We start from the raw sequence: 11,177 nt of genomic DNA, 5'->3' as shown, positions 1-11,177 counted from the left end.
GATATAATTCTTATGTATTTGAATAAAATATATAGAAATTTATTAAAATATAATTCCTACGTATTTGAATAAAATATGTAGGAATTTATTAAGATATAATTCTTATGTATTTGAATAAAATATATAGAAATTTATTGAAATATAATTCCTATGTATTTGAATAAAATACATAGAAATTTATTAAGATATAATTCCTATGTATTTGAATAAAATGTATAGGAATTTATTAAGATATAATTCTTATGTATTTGAATAAAATATATAGAAATTTATTAAAATATAATTCCTACGTATTTGAATAAAATATGTAGAAATTTATTAAAATATAATTCCTATGTATTTGAACAAAATTCTATAAAAGGTTCCCATATTTTCCATTTACCTATGTAGAAAAAAAAAAAAAGAAAAAAAAGAGAAAATAAGTTACTAGTACTTTTATTACTTAAACTGTCAAGGTCACGAGATGCCTCTTTATTTCAACGGAACGTTGCTGACCACGGTTGAAATTATCAGCTATATACCGCTTTCCAATTACGAACTCTCTGCATCGTTGAAATCGCAGAAACGGGCTCCTCTATTGCAGTTTTAATTAGCGTCGATTGTTGCAAGACGAGATTCGTTGCATAATTGAAATGCCCGGAGCCAAGGAAATCACCGTTTCCTCGCCAATTTATTTTCCTCCGGTGTGGCAACAGTTGACCCTCGTTGATCAATTAAATAGCGTTTCAATATATTCATCTGCAGTTTGTTAATAAAATAATGAAACACAACGTGTTAAATGAAAACGTAAAATAAAATGTATGAAAATGTTCTCTAATTCAGTTTCTAATCTCTGATTTGGTCATTTTGCAGGCGGTGGTGACAGTAACAAGGGTAAGAGTAAAAAATGGCGAAAGATACTCCAGTTTCCACACATCTCCCAGTGCATCGGCCTAAAAGATAAGTTAGGTGAGTCTTCGTCACGAGTAGCCTTGTTAAATGTGAAATTTTTATTTCATCATAGAGTGTAATGAGTTTGTGCAATATTCCTTTCTGGCTCATTCAAGTTTCATTTGCAGTTCTTTTCTTTTCTCCACCTGGATGGTGTGATTTTAATTTAATGTAATTTGATGATAATAATTTTTCAAATTTGAGATAATTAAATTGAATAATAATTCAATCAAATTTGAATTTTAATTAAATTTAATAATAATTTAATGAAAATTAAATTTTATTATATTATTATATTAAATATTTCACGAAATTTAAATATTATTATAGTGAAAGGTGCAAGATTAATATGACATTTAGGTTTTGCAACGTTTGAAGAAATTGATGAATTATTGTCTTTGATCACAAGTTTTAGACTGTAAAAATATATTGAAAACTTTACAATTTTCTTACGTTCGTGATATAATGTTCGACGCAATATTTATAACTTTTTTTACACCATTATAAACGCCATAATAAATCTTATGTAAAGAAATTCCCTATTTGTAGTTATAAAAATATTAATTCGTATAATTGTTACCTACTATCACATGAAATTTACTCATTTTCATTTTATGAGCGTGTACGAAGTATATTAATTACACGTGACAGTACAATATCACATAATAATTATATTACAATTATAAACATACACGTGTATAATATAATATTACGATATGATAATGCAAATAATAATCAAGAGACATTCTTTATAGTTTTTAAATCACTCTTCTATCAATATCAAATAGCAAACTTCTCTAGAATTCTCAGAATTATTTCAGAAAGAGCTTCAAATAGAAACATTTATGAATTTCTGTCGATTGAATTCATTCGTACGAGCGTAAAACGAATGAATTAACGAACAACAAAAGCTCAGTGGAATCTTTATTTATCAGGAGTTTCGCTTCGCGGAACTGTGTCTCGTGTGATCAGAGTGATTTCGACGTCAGCGACTAATAGAACTCCAGTAGAATTGAATTTTACAGTGCCAAAGATATAAACAGTGTGGTTAGAGTAATTACTTGTGCGCGTAATTGGATATGTTTCGAGAAATTTTTTTTTTTTTTCTTAAATTTTTCTGCGACACTTATCTGGATATCTGAATCTGAAGGCACAGATTTAGTAGAATATTCTAAATTTTGCATTACTCGGTAATTATAGTCGAATTCCAATAAAACTCCGCGTAGGTAATTACGAATTATAGTAGAATACCAATAAAACTCCGGTAATTACGAATTATAGTAGAATTCCAATAAAACTTTCAATTTTCACTTGTTGGAATATGAAATTTCATACATCAGCGAACAGTAGAATTCCATTTGTCCATTTACTGGAACATTATTTATAGTGTTCAGTAAAACCATCGATTCGAATTCTACTTATCGAATTTTATACATATATATGTTGTCGTGGATTTTATTAATTAATAGTGAAGGTAAATCCGGCGAATCTTCGTTTATATATATATAAAACTATTCGTCGGGATTAGATTTTATTCATCTGAAATGAAACTTTATGTATTAACGAGCGATACGATCAGTCCCCAATAATTCTCTCGTTATGTAAATTGCATTTGTCAATGTTATAACGATGACGATGCTAGCGCGGAGTCGTGCAATTTTTAATAATCGAGAGACGAATTGTAATAAGTTTGTAGTCAATTTATTTACACGTTTGGTACTTTTGTCTTCTTTTCATTTTTTTTTTTTTTTTTTTAGATTCATGGTTTCTTTGTATAAAGTAGAAATCAGATTTTCGTAGGATTCTTTTTTAGCGCCTGATGAAAATTACTATGGAAAGTAGACGATCGTTACAGTCTTAAGAATCGGACATTATAAATACTTCAATTAATATTATATCACTTCAAATATATTACATTATAAATACTTAATACGTATTTATAATTATAAACTAATTATAAATACGTAATATTATAAATACTTCAATTTCTGGAAATTTCCTGAAATTACAGAATCTAACTGCAAGTGAAAGACACGATCCAGATAAGATGAAGAAATATTAAACATGCAATTATCTTTCGTAGCTCCGATGTTAAAAAGAAACGGAATTTAACAATGACGAACCGATCGAGAAAAAAAATTCAGTTTACCGCGAATTATCGCGGTAATTGTTTGCTAAATTTTATATAGACTACAGACTTCATTAAATTCACCTGTTTGAAATCGTTGAAGAAAGAAAATCTCGCTGTTTGAAAAGAATTATTTAAAAAAAAAAAACGAGAAAAACATTTTAATATTGTTTTGAAAAAAATTTGAACGTTTCGTTAAAGTAGAATTTGTTTTGAAATTGTTCAAGAGAAGAGATCGTACGTATAAAAGTGAGAATTTTATTTAGATACGCGTCGACGCTCATGCACGCGTGTTAGAATTTCCAATCGGTTCGAGGAAAATGAAGTTCCATTGTATATTCTCTCTCCCTCTTTTCCACGCCTTTTTCGCACAGTGGAACCGGAACGATCGGTGAACCTTTAATCCTCTTATTCTAATCCGCCGACCGATAACGATAATAAGATGACGCCGATAAGAGGGATAAACGAGACAGAGATAGATAGATAGATAGATTGAAAGGGGAGGTAGGGGAGTCTGGTGCAGCAGACGCGCCAATTAAAATCTTCGGCGACTGTTTGTCGTGCGGGTTCACGAACTTTCGATCTCGAACGTTCCAATTTCGATCTCGTCCTCGATGGCGGGATTCGCCTCGTGATCGAGTGCCGACTAAAATGCCAAAACAATCTGTCGCGTTGTTAGATTTATTATTAGAAAGTAGCTTATTTATAGATTTATATAGATATTTATAGATTTATATAGATTTTTATAGATATTCATAGATTTTTATAGATTTTTATAAATATTTACAGATTTATATAGATTTTTATAGATTTTTATAGATATTTATAGATTTTTAGAAATTTTTATAGATATTTATAGATTTTTATAGATTTTCATAGATTTTTATAAATATTTACAGATTTATATAGATATTTATAATTTTTACAGATTTATATAGACATTTATAGATTTTTATAGATATTTATAGATTTATATAGATATTTATAGATATTCATAGATTTATATACATATTTATAGATATATATATATATAGATTTTTATAAATTTTTAGAAATTTTTATAGATATTTATAGATTTATATATATATATATATATATATAAAGAACAACTTATACTGAACAATTTATACTGAATTTATACTGAACAACTTTTGTTAATAAAGATTTTTCGTATCACAGATATTTCAATTATTAGACTGTCTATTCAAGTATATACTTTGCCATCTGAAATTATTTAATGATAAATTAATAAATTATCTAATAATATAGTAATAATATAATATGTATAAATAATAATATTTAATAATTATATATATAAATTATTTAATAATATAATAATATAATATATACATAAATTATTTAATAATATAATAATATAATATATATATATATATAAATTATTTAATAATGATCGAATCGAATGATCATATATCGATCATACAAAGAAAGAAAATTGAAAGGATTTCAAACGAAAGTTGCACAGAGATGTCAAGCAATTAATTTTCGATTATTTTCCTTTATCGTACGTCTGTTGCTTCGTCATAACAAATGAAATTCGGATTAATTTCGAGCGGCAGAGTAGTTGAGTGATTCCCGTTGTAGACATTTTATTAAATCCACTCTTTAAAAAAAAGAAAAAAAGAAAAAAAGGAAAACTGGCGACAGACATCCACTCTGGCGGCTGTCTTGCACAAGTCGCCGTTTTTTCTTTCCCACCCGTGAATCTCGCGGCTAATCAACGCGTGACCCTTCCAACGCGTGACCTCGTGCCGGATTATTGAATCTCACGCGAGCGCGAAAGAAAGAAATGAGAAAAAGAGAAAGAGAGAGAGAGAGAAAATGAACGTGCCCGTGGAGAAAGGCTGTATTAAGATAAGAAGCTGTTCGAGCTCCGTTGTCTCGGTTAATTAAGCCGTGATGAGAGCCCAAGGCTTCTGAAAGTGTCTCCTTTCAGGAGGAGGTTGGACCGCCTCTTCCGCCTCCGGAGGCTCATTCATCCCCGAGTTAGGCTCTCAGATATTACGGCTGATTGATGAGCCACGGTTGATTGATCGTCCAAAACCAGCCAGTTCTCGTGGGGTGTTTTGCGATTGAAATTGGATGGATCGTCACCGAAGGGGAGGATTTTTGTTGGATTCAGACGTAATCGCTGGGGTTTCGGTCATTTAGAGATCATTTTTCTCTTCTTTTCTTTCAATTTTGGGAAATCGGAGAGCGAAGATATCGAAACGAAACTAACTAATGATGGTATTACGTATGGTACCAATGTAGATGTTATCTATGTTAGATAAACTGGTGAAATAGACATAATGACAATAATAATATTATGACTTTAATATTTTTATAATATTATGACTTTAATATTTTTATAATATTATGACTTTAATATTTTTATAATATTATGACTTCAATATTTTTATAATATTATAATTTTAATATTTTTATAATATTATGACTTTAATATTTTTATAATATTATGACTTCAATATTTTTATAATATTACGACTTTAATATTTTTATAATATTATAAGTTTAATATTTTTATAGTATTATAATTTTAATATTTTTATAATATTATAACCTTAATATTTTTATAATAATAATAATTTTATAATGCACGATAATTTATCCACACTTATCTTAGGTCATTTTACATATTGAATTTGTCATTTTCACATGATATTGAGGTTGATAAATTTTGAAAAATTTTGTGGAAATTAGACCAATATATCACTTAGAAAATTCTCTCTGTCCTCAGTCGGGGTACGTTTTCAACAGTCAAATTTCTAACGCCAATTAATTGTTCCAGCAATATTACGCTGCATTCTCTGCAGTATGCATCTCAATATTTAAAACCATGTGTATAGTTAACCATGCTACACATTACACGTTCATTTTCATTATTAAATTTATCGACTTACCGAAATAAAATTCCGCGAGTTAATTGTCACAGTCATACGTCGCAGTGCAAACGTCGTGACAAATTGTTGTTCGACGAGAAAAATTAATTAATTAGGCGAATGACATATCGATAGAAACTCTAACGCAAGGTCTATGTCGATCCCCAAAGGCGTCGATCAGTCAATTACACTTGCTATTAATTTCTTTATTGCTTAATTTAATTATTGCAAAACGTCGCGAAACAGGGATAGGTGGGGATTTAATCGAGTTCAGTCGGAATGTTCCTCGATCTTCTTCCTCGTGCTTCAACGCCGGAAATAACGCTCGTGGTGATAATCCACGGTCATTTTCGACGTGATTTCGCGATTATCGCCTCGGCCCTGAGATCTCCCAACGGATTCAACCTTCCGACCGCGAGCAACTCGTTTCGCGAAACTTGGCGACGACGCGACGCCGCGTATCGATTCGCCCTTTCACATTTGAATTTTTATGTCGTGTCAACTAGTGTCGTTAGATTACAAATGATTGTTAGTGGATTTATTTAATAATTATTTAAATTATAATTCATTTGGTATAATTATTTATAATTATAATTTATTTGATAAACTATTTAAATTATAATTTATTTGGTAACTATTTATAATTATAATTCATTTGATAACTATTTATAAATAACTATTTATAATTGTAATTTACTTGACAATTATTTGTAATTATAATTTATTTGATAAACTATTTATAATTATAATTTACTTGACAATTATTTATAATTATAATTTATTTGATAACTATTTATAATTGTATTTGATAACTATTTATAATTTATTTGATAATTACTTATAATTATAGTTTATTTAATAACTATTTATAATTGTAATTTACTTGATAATTACTTATAATTATAGTTTATTTAATAACTATTTATAATTGTAATTTATTTGACATTTATTTATAATTATAATTTATTTGAAAATTATTTATAATTACAATTTATTTGACAACTATTTATAATTGTAATTTATTTGATAACTATTTATAATTATAATTTATTTCACAACTATTTATAATTGTAATTTATTTGACAACTATTTATAATTGTAATTTATTTGACAACTATTTATAATTATAATTTATTTGACAACTATTTATAATTGTAATTTATTTGACAATTATTTATAATTGTAATTTATTTGACAACTATTTATAATTATAATTTATTTGACAACTATTTATAATTATAATTTATTTGACAACTATTTATAATTGTAATTTATTTGATAATTATTTATAATTATAATTTATTTGACAATTATTTATAATTATAATTTATTTGATAATTATTTATAATTATAATTTATTTGATAACTATTTATAATTATAATTTGTTTAATAATTATTTAATAATAATTTATTTAACGATGATTATTAATTAAGTTGAATTGTATTAATAATAATAATAACAATAATAAATGATTGTAAGTATCATTTCATAAAGAAATTAACGATTGACAAATTAATTATTTCCAATCAAATAATTTTCTCCTCTCTGAACGAGAACAGATTTCACAGTGAATGAATAGTTGGAGTAGAAGAATTGCAAATGAAATGTTGCGTTTTTTGATACCGTTGGTTCTCAAAGGGTTCAATATGGCCTTATAATTAACTGTGCATAATTACATTCTTTTTTGTATATATATTAAATTACAATGAAATTATTATAATTAACTCTGCATAATTACATTCTTTTTTGTATATATTATTAAATTACAATAAAATTATTATATCATTATATTATACTATTATATTATTGATATATATATAATATCATTGTATTGATATATACGATTATTATATTATTATATAATTATTGTATTATATTATTACTATATTGTAAAATATACTTCGTTATCGTGTCATATATTATTAAATTACATGAAACATTATGCTATTATATTATTTTTATATTATAAAATACACTTCATTATTACTGCGTTATATATTATTAAATTACAATGAAATTATTATATATTATGAAATTATTATTATATCATACTATCATATTATTGGTATATATGATTATTATATTATTATATAATTATTGTATCAAATCATTATTACATTCTAAGATACACTTCATCGTTACTTCGTTATATATTATTAAATTACAATGAAATTATATTATTATATTATTGATATATGTGATTATTATATTATTATATAATTACTGTATCATATCATTATTACATCGCAAGATACACTTCACCGTTACTTCGTTATATATTATTAAATTACCATGAAATTGCAACTGAACGATTGTTGCCTGTTTCGATTGTTGCAGACATCAGGTACAGCTATGTGGTGGATCAACAGCCGATCGGTAGGCTATTGTTCAGGCAATTCTGCCAGGACAAGAAGCCGTCCTACCATCGGTACAACCTCTTTCTGGACGCGATCGAGAAGTACGAGATCGAGATGGATGAGAATCGGACCGAGCTGGCCAAGGACCTATTCGAGCAATACCTGAAGAGAGAGGGCTCCGAGGTCGTCGACATCCTAAACGACTCTTTGATCGCCCAGTGTGAGGAGAGACTCGGCACCGGCGGCAAGGAGCTCTTTGTCGAGATCGCGCAGACCGTGAAAAACTTCCTGGCCGGCGAGCCTTTTTCAGCTTTCCAAACCAGCTTTTATTTCTACAGGTAACTCGCTCGAAAAGGGCTGTTTCTTTTTTCAAACCTTAGTCGATTTGACTGTTGGCTCATTTCTTCCTCAAGACATCACACTCGTCTCTGCTTGTCGCGCAAGTGAATTGGTCGGATGGTTCTGAACAAAATTTGAGATAATATCTTTTTGTTTTTTCTATACAATTGACAACGTACAAGTGTCTTTCAAATATTCGATGAATATTTGAATTGATCAGAGAGATGGAACAGTGGACTGAACGGGTGACTCTGTATTGAGCATACTCTGTTGTTAGTTCTGGTAATTTTTCTGTTTTTCTTTTAATGTGTCAGATAAAAGTGTCAAAAAGGTGGTTGTAAACTTATTACGAGTTCCAGTTTCAACAAACTCTGAGAGTGACGAAGGATACATATGTATTGAGCAGAGTTTGAACATACCTCTGTTGTTAGTTCTGGTAATTCTTCTTCTTTTCTTTTTATGTCAGATAAAAGTGTCAAAAAGAGTTGGTGACAAAAGGTGGTAGTAAACTTATTAGGAGTTCCAGTTTCAACAAACTCTGAGAGTGACGAAGGATACATATGTATTGAGCAGAGTTTGAACATACCTCTGTTGTTAGTTTTGGTAATTTTTCCTCTTTTCTTTTTTATGTCAGATAAAAGTGTCAAAAAGGTGGTTGTAAACTTATTAGGAGTTCCAGTTTCAACAAACTCTGAGAGTGACGAAGGATACATATCTCTGACACAAAGAGTTTTAATTGAACCGTTCAACTAATCCCAAACTTTGCACAAGCAATTACACAGAGCCAACGAACCTGTCGTTCAAATCCTTCGCTCCAACTCGCTCTTATCTCTTATGAGTTCCCTAATCGCCAAATATTTGCCCTGCGACAACACCCTTAAGCCTTAACCTGCCACGTCGATTCTAACAATGGCCCTCTTGCACCGCAGGTACCTTCAATGGAAGTGGCTGGAGGCGCAGCCGGTCACGTACAAGACGTTCCGCATGTACAGAGTGCTGGGAAAGGGTGGATTCGGCGAGGTGTGCGCCTGCCAGGTGCGAGCGACCGGCAAGATGTACGCGTGCAAGAAACTGGAGAAGAAACGGATCAAGAAACGAAAGGGCGAGGCGATGGTGCTCATCGAGAAGAACATACTCCAAAAGATCAACTCCAAGTTCGTCGTTTCGCTGGCGTACGCCTACGAGACCAAGGACGCGCTCTGCCTGGTCCTGACGATCATGAACGGTGGAGACTTGAAGTTCCACATCTACAACATGGGCGGTGAGCCTGGCTTCGACATCAATCGCGCCAGGTTCTACGCGGCGGAGGTTGTCTGCGGCTTGGAGCACTTGCACCTGCAGGGTATAGTTTACAGAGATTGCAAGCCGGAGAACATACTGCTGGACGATCACGGCCACGTGAGGATATCCGACCTTGGTCTGGCGGTGGAGATCACGGAGGGTGACATGGTCACGGGGAGAGTGGGCACCGTTGGTTACATGGCCCCGGAGGTGATCGACAACGAGAAGTACACGTTCTCGCCGGACTGGTTCAGCTTCGGGTGTCTGTTGTACGAGATGATCGAGGGCCAGGCCCCGTTTCGCGCGCGAAAGGAGAAGGTGAAGCGTGAGGAGGTGGACAGGAGGGTGAAGGAAGATCAGGAAAGGTACTCGACCAAGTTCACCGAGGAGGCGAAGAGCCTCTGTCAGCAGCTGTTGAAGAAGAGCCCGAAGAACAGGCTCGGCTGCAAGTGCGGCCGACACGGCGCCAAGGAAGTAAAGTTGCACAGCTTTTTTCAGTGCTTGAACTGGAAGAGGGTCGAGGCCGGTATGTGGGAACCGCCGTTTGTCCCGGATGTGAGTAGGTGTCGTTCAAGCCGATTTCTACTTTCTACTGCCTTTTTTTTTTTTTTTTTTTTTTCTTCTAATCTCACGGTCTTCCTGCGTTTGCGAAAACAACAACAACAACAAGGCACAGCCGCGTTCCGACACGTAACTGTTTCTATTACTGTCCTAGGGAAAATCCATCGGATTCGTTCTGCAGCTTTGGCTCGTAGTCCTTGGCTTGCGTTCACTTGCAAACATTTGTCAATCCCTTGCTTCGTTCGTCGCTGGAGTCGTTAACACGTAGTAGTTGTAAAATATCAAAGCGTATACTAACGCTCCGTGCTTGCGTTTAAAGATTCAATGTCATATGGGATTCTGAAATTACTACACGTGTGTATGGAGAAAGACCATTGTCGTGGCGTTCTTTATGGAATAGTCGTTATCGTTGATCGATTCTGGTTACAGCCCCACGCGGTGTACGCTAAGGACGTGCTGGACATCGAGCAGTTCTCCACAGTGAAAGGTGTCAATTTAGATGCAACCGATGACACGTTTTATAGCAAATTCAACACCGGCAGCGTGTCCATCCCGTGGCAGAACGAGGTATGCCTTTTGCGTTTACATCAGTCTCCAGAGAGAGATAGAGATAGAGAGAGAGAGAGAGAGAGAGAGAGAGAGAGAGAGAGAGAGAGAGAGAGAGAGAGAGAGAGAGAGA

The 11,177-nt window shown here is 31.8% G+C and overlaps 1 protein-coding gene across 1 annotated transcript in view; it reads left to right on the top strand.

Moving 5' to 3' along the window:
• LOC122538604 (G protein-coupled receptor kinase 2) overlaps nt 1-11,061 on the top strand; it is a 42,015-nt gene extending 30,954 nt beyond the window's left edge. Inside the window, exons 3-6 of the mRNA XM_043672833.1 lie at nt 853-948; nt 8,298-8,655; nt 9,586-10,496; nt 10,928-11,061. Of these exons, the coding sequence (XP_043528768.1) occupies nt 853-948; nt 8,298-8,655; nt 9,586-10,496; nt 10,928-10,947 (1,385 nt within the window). The 3' untranslated portion in view covers nt 10,948-11,061. The remainder of the gene's footprint in view (nt 1-852; nt 949-8,297; nt 8,656-9,585; nt 10,497-10,927) is intronic.
• Nucleotides 11,062-11,177: the final 116 nt, after the last annotated feature.

Source organism: Frieseomelitta varia, unplaced genomic scaffold, assembly GCF_011392965.1.
Source record: "Frieseomelitta varia isolate USP_RPSP 00005682 unplaced genomic scaffold, Fvar_1.2 scaffold_168, whole genome shotgun sequence".
NCBI classification, from domain to species: Eukaryota; Metazoa; Arthropoda; class Insecta; order Hymenoptera; family Apidae; genus Frieseomelitta; species Frieseomelitta varia.
This window is presented reverse-complemented; position numbering and strand designations above follow the sequence as displayed.